This window comes from Balaenoptera borealis (genome assembly GCF_965194805.1).
Source record: "Balaenoptera borealis genome assembly, chromosome: 14".
Taxonomy (NCBI): Eukaryota; Metazoa; Chordata; class Mammalia; order Artiodactyla; family Balaenopteridae; genus Balaenoptera; species Balaenoptera borealis.
Genome location: NC_138875.1, coordinates 75,040,567 through 75,065,092, shown reverse-complemented (window position 1 = coordinate 75,065,092; position 24,526 = coordinate 75,040,567). Strand labels below are relative to the sequence as shown.

Here is a 24,526-nt window from a genome sequence, read left to right as displayed (position 1 = left end):
GGCAAAAGGAATCCTCTTAAAGGGGACGCGGCTGCGACGACTGCGCGTGCGCGTGCGTCCCCTGTAGGTGCAAAGTGGGTCGGGGGGCGACAACCGGGAGAGAGCTTGGAGTCAGGCGATTTGGAGTCAGTTCCCGAAGGCAAGTCACTCGCCAGCTGCGTCGACTTGGGCAAGTGACTCAGGCTCCTTGGGCCTCAGTTTTCTCCCTCTGTAGCGCTGTCTACCTCACAGGTTTTTGTGAACATTTGCTGAGGTGACACGGGTGTAGCGCTCAGGGTGGGCCCCGCGGGTCGTCACTCCGCGTGCAGGGCGCCGCAGGGAGTCGGCCAGGGGCTCAGGCTGACCCCGCAGCGGACTGAAGGAGTCCTCGACGGCCTCAGGTCTGTAGCCCTCTGGGCCACCCTGTCCCTGTTTTACAGTTGCTTAGAACCGAGGGTGTTAGGTGGATTAAAATGGGTGTAAGAGACCTGAGATGGGCTCCATAACTGGACTTGAAATTTATCGGAGACAAGGAGGGAGTAAAAGAATCATTACTGGGAATTCCCTGGCGCGCGCTTCCACTGTAGGGGCACGGGTTCTATCCCTGGTCGGGGAACTAAGATCCTGCAAGCCGCGCGGCGTGGCCAAAAAAAAAAAAAAGGATCATAACTGTAGCGACTGTCACTATAGAGTGCTTCCCGCGAACTGTGCTTTTAATCCTCACGCAGTATGGAGAGATTCCAATATTACAGGTGAGAAAACGGAGGTATCATAATGGGGTCAGGATTAGAACCCAGAGCCATGCTTCCAGCCTATGCGCTGAGTCCTTCAGAATCTCGGGAGCTCAGGTAGACTCCCACCTTGGAACGTTTCCACATTTACATTCCATTGAATGCATTTACATTCAGGGCAGAGCATTGAACCTGGGGACGTTACAAGAATGAGGTCTTGCATCTAGAGTCTTGATCTAAAAAGATTTTTCATGTTAAACATGAAACCTCTGGGGCTTCCCTGGTGGCGCAGTGGTTAAGAATCCGCCTGCCAATGCAGGGGACTAGGATTCTAGCCCTGGTCCGGGAAGATCCCACATGCCGCGGAGCAACTAAGCCCGTGCGCCTGCTCTCTAGAGCCCGCGAGCACATCTACTGAAGCCCGCGTGCACCTCAACGAAGAGTAGCCCCCGCTCTCCGCAACTAGAGAAAGCCCACACGCGCAGCAATGAAGACCCAATGCAGCCAAAAATAAATAAATAAAATAAATAAATTTGTTTAAAAAAAAAACCTCTGTGGATTGATGGATGGGTAGATACATGAGAAAGCAAATACAGTAGAACGTTAACTAGAAGGTGGGTTAACTAGTAGAACTAGTAGAATCTAGATGGTGGGTGTATTCAGTGTGTTCACTGTACCATTCTTTCAACCTTTCTATATATTTGAAAACTTTCATAATAAAATGTTGGGGGGAGTTATGAAACAAAGACAAACTCTGTTAGTGCTAGCAATAGCAAGAGAATAAAACCAAATATTTAATTTGTAAATTTATTTATTTATTTATTGGCTGCGTTGGGTCTTCGTTGCTGCTCGCCGGCTTTCTCTAGTTGTGGCGAGCGGGGGCTACTCTTCATTGCGGTGCGCTGGCTTCACATCGTGGTGACTTCTCTTGTTCCGGAGCGCGAGCTTCACTAGTTGTGGCACACAGGCTCAGTATTTGTGGCTCAGGTGCTCTAGAGCGCAGTCTCAGTAGTTGTGGTGCACGGGCTTAGTTGCTCCGCGGCATGTGGGATCTTCCCAGACCAGGGATCCAACCTGTGTCCCCTGCATTGGCAGGCGGATTCCTAAACACTGCGCCACCAGGGAAGTTCCCTGATTTCTATATTTTTATTTGTGCTTTTCTGTGTTTATGAAATTGTCTGTAATTAGCATGTACTACTTTCATAATTGGAATAAAAAAGTAAATTATTTCTAAAATAAAACAATCAGAACCATCTGTTGTATTCTGGATTATGTAAAACTTCTAGTTGCTCTTTCCTGGCCTTCAGAAAGCAAGCAGGAAAGAGCCCTGGCCAGAGTATGTAGGAGCTTATGTATCCTAAAGGCATCCTAAAGTCCAGATGCCTCCTCATTTGGGGGGGTGCTTAGGTGTACTAAAACCACCCTCTGAGTCCTACCACTCCTACGTGATTGTTGCCTGGAATGTGCTGGTGGAGACAGTTGGGTAGTCTCCTAGGGTGAGAGAGGTGGAGTCAGCTAAGTGACCTAACAGAACTCTAGGTGTAAATAGTAATGATACAACTCGTCTTGTGCAAAGTCTTGCAGCTTGTGATCACCAAAGAAGTTCATATGTAGCCTAGAAAATGTGCCCAGATCTGGGGATGTGACAAGTACAGCCTTTCTGGATTAGGAGGAAGGCAGCTAAATCGCTAAGAGGCATCATCCAGGGAACCCCAAAGGTGGATTTTGTTTCTGTGAGCCCAGGTACTAACCTTTGCAAGTTAGAACCCAAATGAAGCCCAAATTATGGCCTAATGCTAAAGAGGCCCATGGACTCCATTCTCTACCAAGGCCACAGATGCTAAGCAGGGACACCCTTTTGAGCTTTTGCTCATCTGGTTATTCAACATCATCAAGTACATGCTATAATTTAGGCCCTGGTTGCATGCAGTAATACCATTCTGTCCTCAAGGTGTATATTCAAGTTGTTATTCAAACAGTCAATTTAGAGCACAGTTGTGATAAGGGTAAACTGCTGTGAGGCCACCTAATGCAGTTTTAGAGATTATAAGGGAGGCTTCCAGGAGGAGATATTTAGGTTGAGCCCTGAGGGACCAGTAGGAGTTAACCGTAGGGAAGGAGAAGACTTTTTAGACAAAAAGGACAGCATGAGCAATTGCTCAGATCATGAGATTATGGCAGACCAGGGGCAACCCCCACCTCCCTACAGTATGGCTGGGGCAAAGAGTTCAAGTAGGAAAATGGAGGGCAAAGGAGCTGAGGCCGGGGCCTGCAAGGCCTAGTAGACCATATTATGGAGTTTGGACTCTACTGAGGGCAGTGAGTAGCCATTGAAGGGTTTTAAGGAGTTATGTTGGGATGAGACCTTCTCAGAAGGAAGTGGCAGCTGACGGGATGGGAGATAACAAGTAGGGGAGGAGACTGAGAGCTAATTTGAATGGAGGGTAACTGCAGGATAGTAGGGAAAGGAAAGAGAGTCAGGGAGAGAAGTGGCAGCAGCTGCCATTATAGGGAAACTTGGGGAAAGAGGAGAGATAATTAAAGGGTCAGTGTAGGAAGTATTGCTGTGTAATCGCAGTGTAAGCCCCCTCCTGTGACTTCATTAAAAAATCTGCATTATCCATTAATGATTTTAGAGTTGGATTCATATTGTTCCAGGAAGATATGACAGTGTGCTCAGATTAGCCCAAAGGTGAGTATAGGTAAGAACAGGGATAGCCCTGGGTGGCCTATTGACTAGTAGGTTACATGGGGAAGTAACATGGGATTGGGTGCAGGGAAACACCAATGGGGAGACCACTGCCGTCATCCAAGCCAGAGATGCCAGTGGTCTGATGTAAGGTGATAGAGATAGATACTAAGGAGATGAGATATTCCAAAGACAAAAATCATAGGACTTGGAGATAGATTGGTCGTGGGAGCTGAGGAAGGAGGAGGAGTCCAGGTCGATTCCCAGGTTTCTGGCTTGGGGTACTGGCTAGGCAGTGGTATCGTTCTGAGACAGGGAATAAAGCAGAAGGAACTGATCTGCAAGAGGATGAACAACGATGAGTTCAGATACGTGTGGAGGAGGTAAGAAGGAAGGATAAGAAGTGTGATGGCTCTAGGCTCTATGTGCTCTCTCCGAGAACAGAATTCCAGGTGCATGACCAGGTGATGGTGGATGGGCATTGGAGTCCTCTGATACGTGGGATAGGCCTGCCCTTCCCACAGGGTGGGGCTTTCACTTAAGCTGTATGGGAGCTCAATAAAGTTCATCATTCCTAATATGATGATAAGAATGGCACCAGTGGGATTGTCTTCAGATTGAAAAGAAGCCTTTGGCCTTGGCAGACTGTGAAGAGTTAATGCATTTCCCACAGCAAGCCATTTACTCCCTACTAGGGAGTAGGGCAGTGCCCAATAAAAAAAATAATAAAGCAACACTGGGGATAAAACATTCTACGAACCTGCCCATCTGGTTTCCTCCCTTTCCCTATGACATCAGTCCCCTCTGGCATCCAAGCAAAATGTTTTCTTCTCTGCCAGCCTCAGTCATGAGCTTCTCCCAGACCCTGGCCCTTGGGAGCAGTGGGCAGAAGAGGAAGTGATGGGGGAGTAAACCATCGGTGGGAAAATGAGTCATCTCAGAGAAACTGGTCCAGGCTGGCAGAGAGGGCTTGGGCTGGGTCGCTGTGGAATGTGTTTCTGGCCACTGTACCCTAGGAGCTTTCTGTCATTCTTTGCCACTTTATTTGTGCGATGGAGTAAAATGAAACATTCTGGAGAGCTACATAATTAAGAACTGAGCCGTGCAGGAGAGGAAGGGGACAAGCAGCAGCAGAACTAGGAGATCTGGAGAGAGTGTGGAAGGGGGTGCAGAGAGCTTTAGGGAAGCAAGTGCCATGTGTAGGTGGATGAGAAGAGAAGAAAGATGGGAAAGATAATTCAAGAAGAGTTGCAGTACATTGTGACTATTTGGTGTTTTCTTAAGAGACTGCAGAAAATCGGTAACATTTTCAATTATTTTGGGGTAATGAACTGATGTTTCTTTGAATGTGGCCAGACAAGTAGGAACACGAGGGCCTGGTTTCATATGAGGTACATCTAAAGCAGTAAGCATGCTGAAGCTGTAGCAGCCTCATTGCTTCATTTTTGCCAACTTGCTGTATTGTGAGATGGAGGCCTCAAATAGCTTGTCATGTCAGGGCTGCTTTTTCTCGGATCCGTGGGCTGCAGGGGTCAGTGAAGCACTGCCTCCCCTCCCAACCCCCCCACGAAAGTTGTAAAAGTTGAAAGTGGTGAAAGTTGTAAAGTTGGATGCAAAATATTGCACGTGAGCAAGATAGTCTTGATTCTGGAAGAATATTCACGCAGGGCTATCCAATAGAATTTGCATGATGATAGAAACATTCTCTATCTGAGTGCAATATGGTAACCCCATGTGGCTACATGTAGCTCTTAAGCACCTGAAACGTGGCTGCTACAGCTGAGAAACTGAACTTTTAATTGTATTTAACTGTAATTAATTTTGATTTTAATAGCCAAATGTGGCTAGTGGCTACCATACAGGACAGTGCAGTTTATCATTTTCAAGGGTTTGTAAACCTATACCCCCCAAACTCCCCCCCAGAAAAGTTAAGAACCACTAGGACCAATCCCTTTATAGCCCTGTTGTGTTGGCACATAGTAAGTGTTTAATAAACACCTGTTAATTTTTTAACTAGTACTTAAAGAAGAGTAGCTCTAGCTCCAGAAAAAGGGAGCTGAAGTACAAAATGACAAATGGGCTTCTCAATTTCACCAAGTTTTATTTTCTAAGCCCTAAGTTCCTTACCCTTGACCCAAAACTTTTCCCTAAACATTTTCCACTCTGTCACATACCTTGGAAACTTATTTTATGGTACAGTGAACCAGAAGCACAAGCAAAGGGTGGAAGGGGTGTGAAAAGATTAACAACAGTGCTGATAATGTTTTTTGATGCAGCAAGAGGATGCACTGATTTAATAGAATCCTAACGCTTTTGCACTCAATCTTGTACTAAGCAGATTTTTAATGAACTGCATCGATATAATTTGGTAACAGCACCTCAAAAGTAAACACATTCCTTAAAGGTAAAAACAAATATGGGAAGTACCTGCAGATTTTATAAGAGTGGAAAACAAAACAAAAACAAAAACAAACCCCCAACCTTCGAAGCTGTACCTCCCCCAGTGCTAACATGTGCACAGTAGCTAAATTTCCTTCTGTCTGGCTGAGGCTGGCTCTCCCCCTCAGCCAGCACATGTGCAGGGCTTCTGTGAATGTCACATTGACAAACGTTCCCTGGAGCTAGGCAGCTGCGGACCAGTTTCTTTTGTTAGTCCCTCCTTCTCGTGGGCTGCCAGTTTTTCTTGTCATGGCACACTCCTTGACAGTGCCTGCAGGAGACTAGGGTTTTTTCCCTCGTGGAACACTCTGACCCCAGCTCTAAAAGCCCAGGCTTGTGTATGTGGCATCTGGGACTTTGGTGGTTTTCCCCACTCCTTGCCCACTTGACATTTGTTCATTCATTCCACTGGGTATTTACTGAGCCGCAGAATAGCCTGGCTCTGTGCTGGGCGCCAGGGACACAAGAGTTATCAAGACCCCCACTGTTCACAGACAAAGGGGCAATGGCAATGGGTGCTCCTGCAGCTCTTAACCCAGAGCTGAATGGGGTGTTCAGGGAAGACTTCTTGGAGGGAGTGGCTTCTGAGCTGAGACTTGACGTACCAGCTGGTGTTAACCAGGTACATGAGGAGAGAAGAAAAGCATTCCAGGCAGAAGGAAAAGCATGTGCAAAGAAAGCTGGGACGACTTCTGTCGCTTTGGGGAAGCTACCCAGCTCAGCACAGTTAGGTGGGGCTGAGGAGTGTTCTTTCTTTCTCACTCTACAGCTGCCAGTGACTTAGGGTGAGAAGCCCTAATGTAAATCAGAGCCTGGCTGGGTTAGATTATACATGTAAATCCTAAATATTTCAGCTGCTCATACAAATGTTTATTGTATATCCCTGACTAGGATGATTGTAAAGGGGATGAGATAGGCTGGAGGGAGGGGAGAGCCTGAGGGGAATATAGTCTCACAGTCTCCTAGGGGAGCTGTGCAAAGCAAAAGGGTGCTTGTTTGGAAGCCAGAAGGAAAGCAGAAGAGAACCAAGCAGAAATCCAGCGATCCCTCCTGGGCCTGAGGAAGAAGGGCCGCAGGGGGTGCTGTATTCAAAATGCTAGGATGTTTATTAATAACTATAATTCCCTAAGGAACTGGAAGCATCCTCGAGGTCCACCCAGAGGGGACTTGCTACATGGGAAACGTGCAGTTCTGAATACCATGCAGATGTGAAAAAGAGCAAGTCCCTATACGTAGTTATGAAAAGATGTGCGAGATATTTATGGAATGCCTACTGTTGGCACTGCGCTAGATGCTAGGGTGCCAGCGGTGGAGGGGACAGTGTCTGCCTCCCAGAGAGAACCCCGTCTGCATCCCTTTATCTTGGCCTTTGTGATTTGCCTTCACCAGTCTCTCCCTCATCTCCCATTACTCCCAGATTGCCAGCTTCTCCAGGATCTGCTGTGTCTGAAAGCCTGTACTGCGTCTTGCAGGGGCTAGTTCTTCTCCTTGGAACATTAATTTCTCCACCTCTGCCTCCCCAGTCTTTAGCCTGACCAAATCCTCCTTGGCCTTCAGGTCCCTGACTTAGTAAGTTAGTATTCAGTGATGCCAAGACCTGTGTGACCCCAGCCTAGAACTTTCCTCCCAGTTTGTACCTCGGAAAGGCCTAGGTGTCCCCTACTGCTCCTTTCATTCCCTCAGTATTTTTGCCAGTTGATTTGTCTAAGCACATTCTAGAATCTTTCTATCAAGTTCTATATGGCATCTTCTAGTTTTTTTCATTGGAATGGTGTTATATCTATAAATTTACATGGGGAAAATTTTTCCATTCTTGCTGTATTTGGCCCTCCCACCCAGAAGTTTGGTATCACTTTCTGTTTATTCACATCCTTTTTCTTCTTTTCTCCTATTTGTGGCTTATAATTTTTATATTTATTGAAATCTATATCTGTAGCACTGTGCTGATACCCAGGGACTACCTGCGGTGTCTTTTTTTGACACCACCTCTGACACCAAATGTGTCGTTTTTCCACACCAGTTCTCCAATTTTCCAATGCCAACTCTGTGTCCAACAATTCACAACTACCCAGAGTTAGTGCAGACCCCCACAGGTTAAGGGCTTAGTCCCATAAGACTTACCCTCAGTTCAGATGCCAGCTGAAAATGGGGTTACCAGTCTACCCACACTTCTTCCAGGCTGACTATAAATTTGGGGTTCCTATAGACTGTTTATCCCCCAAAATTCATATGTTGGAACCTAACCACCAATGTGATAGTATTAAGAGGTGAGGCTTTGGGGAGATAATTAGGTCATGAATAGGATTAGGGCCCTTACAGAAGAGGCCTCAGAGAGCTCCCTCACCCCCTCTACCATGTGAGGACACAGAGAGAAGATGGCCATCTATGAACCAGGAAGTGGGCCCTCACCTGAACCTGCCCATGCTGGCACCCTGATCTTGGACTTCCAGTCTCCAGAACTGTGAGAACTAAATGTCTGTTGTTTATAAGCCACCCAGTCTATATAATATTCTGTGACAGCATCCTGAACAGACCAAGACAGGAGTCATGAGCATGGAGGTGTTATTCAAAGCCTTGAAAATGGAAACTATGAGAAGTGGTCCAAAGACTGAGGCCTGGAACACTTCTTCCTTTAGAGGCCAGGGAGAAGAGGTGGAGCAAGTAGATGAAGCTGAGGAGGAGCAGCCAGTGAGCCAGGAGAAGAGGGAGAGTCCTGGGGATACTGGAAGCCAAGCGAAGAATGAGCTTCAGAGAGGAGGAGAGCAACTGTGACAAGTACATCAATGAAGGACGCTGAGAACTGGCCACTAGATTTAGCAGCGTGGTGGTCACTGGTAACCTTGATAAGCTGCTTTGGTGGAATGGACTGGAGAGTGAATGGGAAGTGTCTTAGTCTGTTCAGGCTCCTACAACAAAATACCATGTGCATCTCATTCAGTGTCCACTTCCTCTACACACAAAACGTAAACTCCATGAGGACAGGAGCCAGGTCTGAGTTGCTCCCTTTCATGTCCCTAGTGCCTAGATGGGGGCCTTGTACCAAGTAGGTGCTCAATAAGTATCTCTTGAAATAATGAACAAGTGACTAAGACACAGGGCAGGAACTCTCAGTGTTTATCCTCTAATTGGCCAAAGCACTTAGGCAAGAAAAAATTAAATAAGTAATGGAGCTTTTCTTCGGCAGGTGCTGAGGGAGGTACATCTCTGTACCTAGCACCTAGCTCGGGGCCTGGCGCACAGTGAAAGCTCAGAGAATGTTGCTAGCTGAATAAGCATTACCTCTTATATCTGCACGTACTCCTCCCATTGGTGGTGATCTCATCAAGTCCCATGGCTTTAAGTGTCATCTATAATCTGATGACTCCCCAAATTATAGGTCTAACCTGGACCTCTTCCCAGAACTCATATATCCAACTGCATTTTTTTTTTCCAACTGCATATTTGACATCTCCACTTGGAATGTCTAATAGGCATCTCAAACTAACATAGCCAAAACAACTTTTTGTTTCTCTTTTGGCCAGCCTTCCCTATCTCAATCCATTCTTCCCATTGTTCAGGCCACAAGTCTTGGAGTCATGCTTAACTCCTCTCTTTCCCCCACACCCTGCATTCAATTAATCAGCCAATCTGTCAGTTCCACCTCCAGAATATATCCAGAATCCAACCACCTCTCATCCTACCGCTGCTGCTACCGTCCTGGTCCAGGCCACCATCACCTCTCACCTGGACTGTTGCAGTAGCCTCCTCCTGGCCTCTCTGCTCCCACTGGCTTCCCCACACTCTATCCTCCACCCAATAGCCAGGTCATCAAGTCTTGGCTCAAATGGCACCTTCTCAGAGAGACCTGCCTGGAAACCTCTATTTAAGACAAGATCTCTCACTCTGTCCCCTTTGGTTCCCTTAGTCTATTTTTATCCATTGAACTTAGCAGGGTCAGACATATTTTTGCTTGTTTATTATCTTTATCCTCGTTTTAGAATATAAATTCCATGAAGAAGGGATTTTGCCTGTTTTGTTCTCTTGTGGATCCCTAGTAGGGTTCTGGTCACCAATTATGATGGAGTTTCCCTCATACCAACAAGCAATTCTCTGGACACCAGCTGGGTGTCCTACAATTCAACTCAGTTCTGACACCATCTACCTGGAGATGACATCAGAGTCCACTGTCAAGGGTTCAGTCCTACAAGACTGCCCCTCCCCCCACTTAAGATGCCAGTTGCAAGCCCAGGTTGTACTTTTGACCAACTGGCTATAAGTCAGAGGTGCCCACGGCCCCCTCCTTGAGTTCAATTAATTTGCTAGAGCAGCTCACAGAACTCAGAGAAACATTTTACTTACTAAATCACTGTTTGTTTGTTTTAAACATCTTTATTGGAGTATAATTGCTTTAAATCACTGGTTTATTATGAAAGGCTGTAACTCAGGAACAGCCAGATGGGAGAGACACAAGGTATGGGGAAAGGGTGGGGGGGCTTCCGTGTCTTCTGCAGCACACCGCCCTTCCTGAACCTCCATGTGTTCACCAACCTGGAAGCTCTCTGAACCCTGTCCTTTTGGGTTTCTATGGAGGCTTTATTACATAGGCATGGTTGATTAAATCATTGGTCATTGGTAATTGAACTCACTCTCCAGCCCCTCTTCCCACCTCAGGGGCCAGGGGTGGGACTGAAAGTTCTAAGCCTTTAATCTCATGGTTGGCTCCACTGACAACCAGCCCCACCTTAGGTGCTTTCCAAAAGTCAGCTCATCAGCAGAAACCCAGTTGTAGTGGGAAGGGGCTTGTTATGAATAACAAAACACTCATTTCACCTTTATAGCTCTGAAGTGATTTCAGCAACTGAGGACAAGAGACCAAATGTTATAACAAAAGATGCTTCCATTGCTCTTGTTATATTTATATATAACAAGATATATATATATATATATATAAATATATAAAATATGTTTATAATGTATATTTCTTAACTAAATCATCATGTCACAATCCCCAGCATCCAGAACAGTGACTGACACCTGGTTCTCTCTCAGCAATCATGAATGAAGGTCTGAATGAACTCTTGAGTTCTGGAGAGTCAGGTTTTCTTCCAGTCAGTGAATAAGAATGGAGATGCCAGAAATCAGATACCAACTGCTTGTTCCTTTGTCTGGGGCCCTAGAATAATTGAGATTTAACTTGGGGCCACTTTGCATATAATTAAAGAGTGACAGCAAGGTCACCTAGTGAGTCAGAGGGGGCTCCTAGAGCAGACTCAAGTCCTGCCTCATAGTCTATGCAGGAGGGAACTTGTTCTGTAATTGTTGGACATCCCATCCCTTTGTCTGTAAGTAAGCCCGCCTGCCTTGTGGTCCTTACTCAGGGCTGTGAGTTTGGGATCTGTGGCATTCAGACTCAACCTAGATTATTTATTTATTTATTTTTTGGCCACACCGCTTGGCTTGTAGGATCTTAATCCCCCGACTAGGGATTGAACCCGCGTCCTCAGCAGTGAGAGCGCTGAGTCCTAACCACTGGACCGCCAGGGAGGTCCCATCCTAGATTATTTAGGGCACTGGTTCTCAACTAGGGGGCAATTTCACCCTCCAGCGGACATTTGATGCTGTCTGCAGACTTTTATTTATTTATTTATCTTTGGCCGTGGGCTCTAAGTTCCCCAACCAGTGATTGAACCCGGGCCCTCAGCAGTGAGAGTGCAGAGTCCTAACCACTGGACTGCTAGGGAATTCCCTGTCTGGAGACATTTTTGGTTAATAACTGGGTGTGCGGTGCAATTGGCATCCAGTGGTTAGAGGCTAGGGATGCTGTTAAACATCCTTCAATGCACAGAACAGTCCCCCAACAGAAAACTTTCTGGTCCAAAACGTTGTTTCTGAGGTTTAAGAATCCTGGTTTAGGGTACCATTAATGATAATTGGTAGCCAGCATCATTGACCTTTGCCATGTGCCAAGTCCTATACCACCTACTTTATATGCACCATTTCAATCTCCAAATTGTCCTTGAGAAACAAGGACTATTACAATCCCCATTTTACAGGTGAGGAAACTGAGGCTCAGAGAGGTAGAGTCACTTACCTAGGGTCAGACACCTTAGTAGGGGCAGGGTAAGGCCGCACACCCAGGTCCGCCTGGCTTCAAAGTCTGTACTTTTAGCCTCTACTCTGGGTTTTCTGCTTACTGATTGGGAGCTGAGGGGGGCCCACTAGGCCTCTCTGGACGTGCCTGAATTTATCTGCTGCCCCCCCGGACAGGGGGCTGAGCAATCAGGCTTCGGAGATATCTGTCCATTCAGGCGAAGCTTGGCTATGGGCCAGAGGGAAGCTTTTCCTTCCCTGAGTTGTCCCAGTCTGTCTGGCCTCACTCTCCCTGCACTGCAGTACAGTACTTGGCTCCACAGCTCAGTTCCCCTGCCAGCCCCGGGCTAGTGCCAGCCCTTCTCCATAGGAAGAAAGCTTCTAGATTCAGACCAAGGCCTTGCACACTCTCCCACTGAGCCTCTCCTTTCTGTACAGGAGTTCTTGAATCAACCCTGGGGACTGCAAGGTCACATTCCTCACACTTCCTTTCAGGTAAGGGAGGGCTGGAGCTGCTAGGTTGGTGACAGAACTCATGGTCCAAGAAAGCGCTTGAGGTCCCAGAAAATCTTGGAAAGTGATTGCTGGACAGGGCTGGGAACAGTGGAGTCCTGGGCCAGTGGCAGGGTGCAGGCTGTGGCTTTTTCTAGCTTGTTTTGGGACCTCCAGTCCCTGCAAGAAATCCCTCAGTGTGCTTGTGAACAAATCCAAAGGGCTTTCTGAGGGCCCTGGGAAAGTCTGATGGCTAAAGTACAAAGAATTTGTTCAGAGAAGATCAAGACAGTCAAGGACCAATCTGGGGTCAAATTTGAGAGGAAACAACTCTGAATTAGTTTGAAAAATCCATTCTTTCTTCAGTCCATCTATCCATCCATTCATCTATCCATCCATTCATCCATCCGTCCAACATATATTTAGGGAGCTCCCAGCAGGAGCCACGGATGCTGAGAGTCTCTGGGGACACACATCATCTCCCTTTGTCTGGGGAGGTGAGGCAGCTCAGAGGTTTCATCTACCACGTGGGACTGTACAGTCAGACAGAGCAGGGTTCAAATTCCAGCCTTGTCATTTCCTAGCAATGTGACTTTAGGCAAGGGACCTCACCTCTCCGCACCTCATTTTTCCTCATCTGTGTAATGGAGAGATCAACAGCTCTTAACATCCACCTTATAGAGTTGTGAGAAGTCAAGGAGATAATGTGTCCCAAATGCTTAGCACATAGTAAGTTCTCAGTACATAACAGCAGTAGCTACCATCTTTTGGACCTTGGCTAGGTCTTTTTTTTTTTTTTTTTTTGGGCTGCACCGCGCGGCATGCAGGATCTTAGTTCCCCGACCAGGGATTGAACCCGTGCCCCCTGCAGTGGAAGCGCAGAGTCTTAACCACTGGACCACCAGGGAAGTCCCTGGCTAGGTCTTTAGATGCATTATTTAATATAAACCTTGCCACCACCCTACAATGAAGGTATTATCTCCATTTAAAAATCAGGAACCTATACCTCTGAGAGGCTAACTCGTAGGAGGGCACACAACTTAGGTTTTTCCCAAGTCTGTCTCATTCCAAAGCCTATGATCTCAGAAGCTTTGCCTCCCTCTAATGATGATTTCCAGTAATAAGAATAGAAAATGCATGTTTTCAGGCTCAGAAGGGTTCTCAAGAAAACTTAGCAGCTAGGAGTGGAATATAGTGAGTTGCCCAGACATGTGATGCTACAGAACCCAATTGATGGGCCAGTTCAGTGGGACCTGGTGAGGGAATCTTGCATTCATTCCAAGAGTATAGGTTATTCTAGAGCAATTGTTCTTTATCCTCCTTGGGTTCTGAATCCCTTTGTGCCTCTGATGAAAAGTATAGATCCTCTCCCTGAAAAAATGCCTGTGAGCACAACACACATCTTGTGCATACATAATTCCTGGGGACTTGTAAAACCTTCGCAATCCATCCACCGGACCCCCTTTAAGAACCCTCTGCTAGGGCAGCGTTTCCCAAGTGTGGGACACATATCACTGGCGGGGTCCCAGATCAGTTTAGCAATATGAGGACAAAACGTTTTATATTATAGTATTTGTTTATATTTTATGGTTACCTTCTATTTATGATGAATGAGACTAGTTTTCTGTTTATGGTAATAATATAAATTGGCCTTTTAAAAATACTTATTAAAAATAGGGAGTTTAATTAAAGAAAAATATTGAAGAAATAATAGTAGAGGTAGGGTGCGGGTATGGCAAAAATCATGAGGATGATTTAGGAAATGTCTCTGGGGTTTCTCCTTGGTGGAGTCATAGTGGGTTTACTCTAGCGTCATCTGAATTTCCAGAGGACCCTGGAAATGACCTATTCTTGGGCTCTCTACGTTGATGGCATGGTTCTGATCAACCAAAAATGCTGTTGAGTCTCCACTTTCTTACCTTCCCATGGAATTCCCCTAGTGCCTATGATGAGATGAACCCTCCCTGCTGCCAATCAAAACTACACCAGATACTGTCCTCATGCAGATCTAAGTGCAAGCATTTTGGTGCCATACCCATTCATTTATTCAGCAAACACCATGTGCCAAGTAGCAAGCATAGGCCATGCTCCATTCAGGCCCAGAAAGTGTGAAATCCCCAGCACCCAAGGGTAAAGCCAACTTGTCTGAGGTGATGGAAAGAGCACTAGATTTGGAGTCAAACAGACCAGGATCTTAGAAATCTGGTTCCATAACTAACACGCTGTGTAATCACAGGCAGGTCCTTTCCCGTCTGCTGTGGTTGCTTTTCTGACAACTTTTTTTTTTTTTTTTTTTTTGCTGAGCCGCACAGCTTGCAGGATCTTAGTTCCCCAACTAGGGATTGAACCCACGCCCTCAGCAGTGAGAGCTCGGAATCCTGACCACTAGACCACCACGGAATTCCATGACATCACTTCTGATACTATGTTTGTTTGTTTGTTTTTCTAACACCAAATACTTATTTTTCCACATCAATTCTCCAACATCCACTGGGTGTCTAACAATTCAGTTCTGACGCTGACTCCCAGAGTTAGCACAGACCCACAGGCTAAAGGCACAGACCCACAAGACTGCCCCGACTTCAGGTGCCAGCTGCAAATGGGGTGCCCAGGTTACCCTCACTGTGCCCAGCTGACTACAAATTTGGGTTCCCACAACCACTTCCTCAGGCTTGATAATTCTCTAGAATGACTCACAGAACTTAGAAAAGTACTCTACTTACTATTACAGATTTATTATAAAGGATGCAACTCAGGAACAGCCAAATGGAGGAGATGCATAAGGCAAGGTATTGGGGGGTAGGGTGGTGCAGAGTTTCAGTGTCCTCTCAGGGTGCACCACCTGCACAGCACTTTATGGTTTTGGAGTTTTTATGGAGAATTTGTTACATGGGCATGGCCACTGGTGATTGAACTCAATCTCCAGCCCCCTCCCCTCCCAGGAGGTCAGGAGATGGGGAAGGTAGGGGAAGGGGACATGGGTAGGAAAAGGGGGCTGAAAGTTTCAACCCTCTAATCATATGGTTGTTTCCTCTGATGACCAGCTATCTAGATATATGAAACTATCTGTATATCTGAAGGCATCTTGCCTCCTTCCCCCCAAAGAGTCACCTCGTTACCTAAACTCCAGCGTAGTTGATAGGGACTCATTATGATAACAAAAGATGCTCTTATAACTCAAATAATTTCAAGGGTTTAAGAGCTCTGTGCCTGGATCTTTGGACAAAGACCAAATACATATATATATATATATATGTTTTATTATACTTCTTTGAGTCTGTCTTCTGGTTACAAAAAGAGAGTATTCAGCGGAATAAAAGGTTGCCAACTGGAGGCCCATAGGCCATATCTAGACTGCACTGTGTTTTAAGAAATGAATTTGTGACCAACATTAAAATGATGACATTTCCCATAAAAATAATTCAGATTTCTGGTCTCTCTTGAAAATCAGATGATTTTAGCAACACTGGGTCAACAATCCCAAATGGCAACATCTGCCTGGCACCTTTTAAAGGGCTTTTCTAGGGACTTCCTTGGTGGTGCAGTGCTTAAGAATCCACCTGCCAATGCACGGGACATGGGTTCAAGCCCTGGTCCAGGAAGATCCCACATGCCACAGAGCAACTAAGCCCGTGCGCCACAACTACTGCGCCTGTGCTCTAGAGCCCGCTCGCCACAACTAGAGAAAGGCTGCGTGCAGCAACGAAGACCCAATGCAGCCCAAAATAAATAAATAAATAATTTTTTTTAAAAAGGGCTTTTCTATTTGCCACAGTCCCCTCCACTCCCTATTGTACCACCTACCTCACCTCACTCATTAATGTTACCTGCTGGGCTTCTGTACTTCTAAAGCCCTTTCAAACCCCCAAACCCATGATATTGGAAAGATTAGGTTACTGTTGACTAGAAACTCCTTGAGGATGGGGCTGTAACTGACTCTGGGTATATATTTCAAGCATCCAAATCCTGCACAGAACATTTCATTTACAACTAGGGGATATTTATTTCCTGCCTCACTGTGCGATAAGCAGATAGGAAATGAGAAATGATTCTGCAAAAATAAGTGGTAACAGAATGAAAAAGGCCGTTGGTTCCTAGAAATAATATCCCTAAAAGGTCTCTTGGGGTTAAACACAGGCCAGAAAAGCATGAGTTTCTTTTTTTTTTTTTTTTTAATATTTATTATTTATTTGGCTGCGTCAGGTCTTAGTTGCCGCGTGCAGGATCTTTGTTGGGGCATGCGTGATCTTTAGTTGCGGCACACAGGATCTTTTAGTTGCGGCATGTGGGCTCTTGTTCCCCAACCAGGGATCGAACCCAGGCCCCCTGCATTGGGAACACGAAGTCTTTATTATTTTATTTAATTATTTTATTTATTTATTTATTTATTTATTTATTTATGGCTGTGTTAGGTCTTCGTTGCTGCACGCGGGCTTTCTCTAGTTGCTGCGAGCAGGGGCTGCTCTTTGTTGTGGTGCACGGGCTTCTCATTGCAGTGGCTTCTCTTGTCACGGAGCACGGGCTCTAGGCGTGCGGGCTTCAGTAGTTGTGGCACGTGGGCTCAGTACTTGTGGCTCATAGGCTCTAGAGCGCAGGCTCAGTAGTTGTGTTGCACGGGCTTAGTTGCTCTGTGGCATGTGGGATCTTCCTGGACCAGGGCTCGGACCTGTGTTCCCTGCATTGGCAGGCGATTCTTAACCACTGCGCCACCGGGGAAGCCTGGGAACACGAAGTCTTAACCTGTGGACCACTAGGGAAGTCCCAGCATGGGTTTTTGATAGTGCTCTTCCTTCACTTTTTAAAGATTTATTTTTGGCTGCGTTGGGTCTTCGTTGCTGCGTGCGGGCTTTCTCTAGTTGCGATGAGTGGGGGCTACCCTTCGCTGCGGTGTGCGGGCTTCTCATTGCGGTGGCTTCTTTTTGTTGCGGAGCATGGGCTCTAGGCTTGCAGGCTCAGTAGTTGTGGCGCAGGGGCTTAGTTGTTCCATGGCATGTGGGATCTTCCCAGACCAGGGATCGAACCCATGTCCCCTGCATTGGCAGATGGATTCTTAACCACTGTGCCACCAGGGAAGTCCCACTTTTTTAAAAAAAATTTTTATTTATTTATTTATTTATTTATGCTGTGCCGGGTCTTAGTTGCTGTGTGTGGGATCTTCGTTGTGGCATGTGGACTTCTTGGTTGCCGTCTGCATGCGGGACCTTGTTCCCCGATCAAGGTATCAAACCTAGGCCCCCTGCATTGGGAGCGTGGAGTCTTACCCACTGGACCACCAGGGAAGTCCCTCTTCCTTCACTTTTAAAGAAAATAATTAGGGTCAAGAGCTGGTTGAGATGAGCAGTAAACACAGAAGATGCTCGGGAAGGCAGGTGCTACAAATGGAGAAAAACCTACAGGCATTTATCGAGCAAAATCCTCTTATCTGTTAGAAAACCTTAACATCATCCCATTTCAAACTCCTTTTCTTCAAAGTTATTAATAAGAAAAAGGCACACTGTTTCCTCAGCTAAATGTAGTAAAGTAATATTGAAGTTAAGAGAATGGACTTTAGGGTCATCCAGACCTGGAATTTATTCCTTTATTAACAGCTTGACCTTGTGAAAGTCAATTTCCTAATCTGTAAAATGGGGATATAAGACCTGGAATTCTTAATTCAATGCATATCTAAGTCAGTGCATGCTATGTGGCAGACGCTGAATTCGATGATGAAGATGCAGCAGTGATGAAGACAGGCAGGGACAGATAGACAATAACTGAGCAAATAAATACATGAGATAATTCATGTGAATTTATTCTGAAGGAAAAAATGAGGCAAGTACAATGGAGGAAATAAAAACGTTACTTCAGTAGAGAGTAACTGAAGTGTGGTGGTAGGGGGTAAGTAGAGATGATTCTTTAGGGAAGGAGGCATCTGAGCTCAAATCTAAATGAGCAGAAGTTATGCCAGGAGGGAGATGGGAGGAAAGGGGTCCCAGGCACAGCTGTTGTGAGGAGCAACTGAGTAAATGCCAAGCACTTGGTGATAGGCAACCACTCAATACACAGCTGCTGTTCTTATGACCTCATCCCCTTTAACGACTCTCAGCTCCTTCTGTTCAAACAAGGAGAAGCTGGCCAAGCCATAGATCAGAGGGTTTAAAACTATATACATGAAAAGTAAAGGCCCCCAAGAGAGATTCAGGTTCTGGCATCATCATTAGATTCCATAGTTCTGAATCATACATCCAAGTCAGGTAGAAGCACTAACCCAGACTCACTCCTGTTGCCAATCCAACTTCTTCCCCAACAGCGACTCCGTGTAGAACTACTTTAACTCCTCCAACCCATAATCCCACCACTGGAAACCTGAAACTGGGAAAAGTCTCTTAACTTGATTTAATTGATATGCATATGTTGTACCCGAGTTTCTCATTATTCCCAGCTGGTTTCTCTTTGGCATTGTGTGCCTCTGATCAAATTGTAAGGGGCTCTGGATTAATGAGAGTGGGTGGTCAAGTAGAAACAGGCAGAAATGTAAACAGAAAGCTTCTGGTTACATGATTAAACTGATAACTTGTTTATGGAAGTTCAAAAACACATTTTAGGCATTTAAGGGTTGGTTGTTCAAAACCTTGCCATGACTCTTGGGACAGTTCCATAAATTGACAGCTATCGGTAAGATTCTTCCAGCCCTTACTATGTGCCACAAGTTGTGCTGAGAACTTCAAATGCATTAGTTTATTTAATACTCTCAACATGCCTATGACGTGGTTTCCTTTTATATTTAGTCCCTTTACTAAATTAGTTTTCTAATTAGATTTGTTTTCTAATCCCTCAGATTAGAAAACTGAGGTTCAAACAGCTAGTAAAATGACAGGGCTAGGATTTAAATATTTAAATCCAGATCTGATCCTGCTCCCCAACCCCACCCCAAGTCCTTGCTTTTTTAAACACTTAGTGGTTAGTCTCCCTAAACCAGAGGAAATACCTCTGAGGGATGCCATTCTATTCATTAGGGCACCTCCGCCCTAGAGGTAAATCCTCACCAAGAAACTCCCACACAGGAAAGACTGCCTCATCTGAGCAAGAAGCCCCACCCTGGACACACACCACCGGGATCAGCACTCCCAAATCCACCCGGAGGGCCCCCCACCCCCTTAAATGAGGTCTGCATTGCCCAGCAGGGAGACCCCACTCTCGGGGATAATCTCTTAATTCGTAAGGAAACCCTCTCCCATTTCTGAGGACCTCCGACACCCTCACTCCCATATTTCAGAGGAGGTCCGGCTGCATAATTTGCATGGCCCAATGCAATATGAAAATGTGGCGTCCCTTGTTTAAAAAAAAAAAAACGAATTTCAAAAATGAGACAGCAGAGCATTAAACCAAACCCTGCTGCTCCTCTTCTGCGACTGCACGGATCACTTGCCCACGAAGCCAGCCCTGCTTAAGAGATACCCTTCTAGTGAAGCGATTGGCTACCTCAGAAAGGGTAAATCCTTCCGACCTGGGATGGGAGGAAGGGACGTAGGATAACCAACTTCCAAAGACAATCCTTATTCGAGAACACACTCTGGGACAACCTCCGTAAATTTGGAATCACTTCTCTTGACCTGGGCGGAAGCTTCCTTCGCACCTCTCTAGCCGCTGGGCGGTCCTCGCGACCCCACCCCAGCACCACCTTCGGGGTGTTTGGCCTCATCTCGTGCGGCCCATTGCCGGGGCAACCGACGCCGAGAGCGGTGCATTGTGGTCTGCAACAAAATGCGGGAGAAAGATCCTGAGGGAACCATTGAGTCCATGGGCCAATGGGAGAGTTCTGGGGGCTGTGTCAAGCCAATAGGGACGTTCGGTGAGGGGCGGGGCCGGCGGGAGCAGGGCGGGGCTTAGGTACTAGGCGGCGGCGGGTGGCGTGGGGCTCCATAGATGCGCCACGGTTTTAGTCGGGACCGCTTACTTCGACGGGTCTGAGCCTCGCCAGCCCCTCCCCCAGGAGACCGTTGCAGTCGGCCAGCCCCTGCTCTTTGGTGAGAGACTCGGGGGGGTTCCACTATCTGGCTTCGTCCCCTGCCGGACTTATCCCGCCGTTCGGTCCGCGCGGCCCGCGCTTCCTGAGAAGTGGGGTGGGGGGTCGTCCCGGGGTGGCGTGGGGCGGGCGGAGCGGCCCGGGGAAGCTGGCGCCCCGCAGGCGCAGCCCATACCCCAACTCCTCACCCTTTGCCCGGGCCTCGCCCCCCAGGTAACCATGTGTGACCGAAAGGCCGTGATCAAAAATGCCGATATGTCGGAGGAGATGCAACAAGACTCGGTGGAGTGTGCTACTCAGGCATTGGAGAAGTATAATATAGAGAAGGACATTGCGGCCCATATCAAGAAGGTGAGGACAGGGCGCGGGCGTGGGGTTTCGGGCGGTTTGCGCTCAGCTGGGGCGAGTCACAACTTAGTTCCTTCTCCTCGATCCTGCGTCCCCTGAGCAATGGCAGAGATACTTGGGGGGGGCACGCAAAGTAGCGCGGGTGTAGAGGTTTCCAGAAAAGGACGCAAATGAATTTTGCGCTTCTCTTGAAGATCGGCCCCTCAGCGCTCGAAGTTTTTTTTTTTTTTTTTTTTTAATTACCCAGCTCCACGGGGAAAGCGCCACCTAGTAACGGTTTCTAGGATCAGGCATCAGCGGTTCCCCCTTCTGCATGATTGCTGCGCCCAGGATCCATCTGGGTGCTCGAGAGGGGGGAGCTGCGTGGGTGTTTCCAGCAGGGCCGAAGGGAGATCTTGCCAGCCTTCAGTGGGGAGTCAGTCGGCAGTTGAGGGAAAGTGGGTGGTAGTGATGGCTGGGTACTAGGTTGGGGGATTGGTAAATGGCAGTCTGTAGAAAGCTGGCAGGCCTGCCAACTTCTCGAGCTATGTTTTCTAGAAGGGAAGGAAGCTGGCAGCCTAAGCCGTGGGAGGGTTCCAGTCGAGAATGAGAAGATGAAAGACTTAAGATGGAGCAGAAATAAATACCTTTTTGACAAAGGCAGCAGCAGTGCGTTGGTCTAGTTTGTAAGAATTTTATTCCCCTTAATCTAAAAGACGTTCTTGCTGTGTACAATACAATAGTAGCCAAATTTTGCTTAACTCACCAGAGACTTGTAGTAGTTTCATAGAGAAGGACTAGCTTTGGCCCCTGCCTAGAGCTACCCAGTGAAGCCTAGAGCCTCTGGGGGTGGGGAAAATAGGGAAAAGTTGTTACTGCAGTTTGCTCTCCTTGAGGACCAGGTGGTAGATGAGCACTATCAGGATAGATGTGGGAAGAAGGGCTATTGACAGTAAAGATAAAATTTGCCCAGGTAGCTGTCAGGTTCTGCTTCCAGCATTCTTTTTATAGGGACAGTGGAGTGCCAAGTGTCTTGTCCGTTTAAATTTTGATCCACAGTGGTTTAGAAGCTCATTCAGGCTTTGTTCTTTTGGAAGTCTTTTGTTTTCAATAATACTGAAATGAGTTATAATGGGGGTATTTTGAGCTAAATATTTACTGTTTTCTTGGCTTTTGTAGGTGCATGTCGTACAGTAGGAGGATAGTTTGGCTCTGTTTAAAAACTAGAGGATAAACTAGAACTAATGTCACCTGCTGTTAATGAATAAGAATATTCTAGAAGTTATGAAGGTGTAATTGCCATGATAACAAAGCACTCTGTCTCTGAGGCTGCCCTTTCTGACTTTTACCTCCCCAGCCCCCATTCCCAGCTTAGCTCAGATTGCAAGTATGTTTGCATTAATGCACCATGTAGGCGATTTGGAGCTGAGGAACATTCTTTCATTCTAAGAATTTGCAGATGCTGACGTTCCTTCTTTCTGCTCTGCTTATCTAGGAGGCAAACTCTGACCTCTGGTTTAGCACTAAAATTCTGTGTTCTTTTTCTCCTCCCCTTCCCCCAGGAGTTTGACAAGAAGTACAACCCCACCTGGCACTGCATCGTGGGGAGGAACTTCGGTAGTTATGTGACACATGAAACCAAACACTTCATCTACTTCTACCTGGGCCAAGTGGCCATTCTCCTGTTTAAATCTGGTTAAAAGCATGGACTGTGCCACACACGCAGTGATCCATCCAAAAACAAGGACTGCAGCCTATCCAAATACCAGAGACTGAAACCTTCAGCCTTGCCTAAGGGAACACCTCGATCTTTATTGTGTTGTTTTGTACAGGGCATTCTCTGTACTAGTTTGTTGTGGTTATAAAGCAATTAGCAAAACAGCTTACATTTGTATTTATTTTCTATTCCATACCTCTCTGCCCCATGTTTTTTCTCTTCAAAATCCATTCCTTTAAAGAAATAAATGTGTTGGAGAAGTGTGCGTTAATAACGATTTGTTCAAATAATCTAGGGTTAAAGATGGCCTATTGTTTGATCTTGGGTAGCTTGGTGGGGGTGATTCCTTGAAGTTTCTGTGGGATATAATAGACTAGCCTATTCAACGCTCTTGAGTTTCATTCTTGCCCATCCTGCTACTGTTATGCATGGAAGAATACTACTCAGAAGTGCATGTTGAGAAATGCATGGCAGAGAAACTACTGAATTAACTCTTACTCCTAATCTGATGCTTTTCTTAAGTGCTCATTTTGTTAAAAGATACTGCTATAGAGTGTTCTGGGCCTTAGGCCTCAAGTGGTGATGAATGTATAGTAGTTCCATGGTTGTAAAATGGAAAAAAGCTAATAAGAAAGTTGGGCTCTAGACTAATTTCCCCTCCCCTGCCTTGGCCAAAGTATACTCTAAAGATTAAAGGTGGTCTTAAAAGGGAAAACTTTTGAGGCAGCCCTCCATGTGATTCTAATAAAGTCTGCAGGAATTTAAACTTATAAGCCTGCTGTGCTGTGCTTTAACTAGCTGTGTTCACATGTGAATTGAAGCTTTCATTAAAAGACCCAATTAAAACTGGATAAGTAAACTTCATTAAAGGTTTCCTGCTATCAATTTTAGGAAGACAAATCTTTTCTATGAATAAAAGCGAATACGGCAGACTTGGCTTTTGTAGATAGGAAATATTCCAGAGGCTGAAACAACCCACGCCCATCCTGGGAAGCTGCAAGGAAGGTCCTGGCTTTTAAGTTCCCCTTTGTTTTCAGTGTTCACATGAGGTAAGCCTTTTTGTTGTAGACGTTGGATCTATGAGATACAATTAGGGTGTCTGAGCAACCAGGCTAATGCTACACAGAGGGGGTCCATCTTAAGAGCAGTATTAGGTCTGTAACATCTTTGGGAGGTTGTTTTTCTTTACCAGAACTTGGGGTCTTAAAAGTTCTAGTGAAGTTGATCAGTGTTAGGACTGGGAAAGTTTCAGGGTAGAGGGGCAAAAAATTGTTTTACTGTTACGGCAATTAAAATGGGAGAAGTTTTTCCCCTGCTTTCTGGAGGAAAGGAGGAGGAGGTACTGTGGAACGGGACTGCAATTGCAGTGGTTTAGGTTTGTATTTATATGAACAGACTGAGAATGTTCCTGTAATACATCTTTTTTCTACCTCCTTTTCCTCTTTTGTGACCTGGCTATATTTGTTTGAAGCCCAACAGGTGTTTGGCTTTCAAAGCTGCATCAATCTTGTCGATTTTAGCTCTACTTCCAGTCTCCAGCTGCTTTCAGGCCACAAACAGCTGGACAATGGGAGTTCTAATTTGATCAGGCCCATATCTATCGCCAGGAAGTGACACCTTTTAACTTTTCCTTCTTGATTCAGATATGAGAATCACATTGCCACTGAGAGGGGACTGGGTTGATGACCTATGAAGGTTTTTTTAGTGCCTGCTCCTTGTTAATTTCAAAGGCACCAGCTGGCTGAAAACAAAACTTAAAAGTTTTTCTAAGGTTTAGCACTTTATCAGTCGTTCTTAGGTGCTGTTCTTTGAGACAGGTGTATAGAGTGCTGTATCTGGAAGCTTTTCAGTGACAAGGGCACAATCTTGTGAGTGAAGGTCGTGACTCACGTGAAGGGGTAAATGACCCCTTCTGTGCTGGGGAGAGAGGCAGCATATCTGAAGACTTTTCAAATAGCCTTGAACTAAGGTCTCTGCAATTCAACTGCCAGCCAACTCACAGGTTGATTTCTGTAATTTCTTACCAACCCTCCCCCACCTCCAAAAAAACCCTTAAGTTTCATCCGCACTGAAAATAT

General features: G+C 46.1%; 1 protein-coding gene across 3 annotated transcripts in view; it reads left to right on the top strand.

The window, feature by feature from the left end:
- The window catches only part of DYNLL1 (dynein light chain LC8-type 1), a 38,699-nt gene extending 16,086 nt beyond the window's left edge, over window positions 1–22,613 (top strand). Inside the window, exons 1-3 of one of the 3 annotated variants that reach the window (XM_082354534.1) lie at window positions 1–139; window positions 20,618–20,755; window positions 22,294–22,613. In XM_082354534.1, the coding sequence (XP_082210660.1) occupies window positions 20,624–20,755; window positions 22,294–22,431 (270 nt within the window). In that variant the 5' untranslated portion in view covers window positions 1–139; window positions 20,618–20,623 and the 3' untranslated portion in view covers window positions 22,432–22,613. Of the gene's footprint in view, window positions 140–20,251; window positions 20,406–20,617; window positions 20,756–22,293 lie in introns of those variants that run through there. The other 2 variants (XM_082354533.1, XM_082354532.1) reach the window with 2 other exon arrangements.
- The last annotated feature ends 1,913 nt before the right edge of the window (window positions 22,614–24,526 follow it).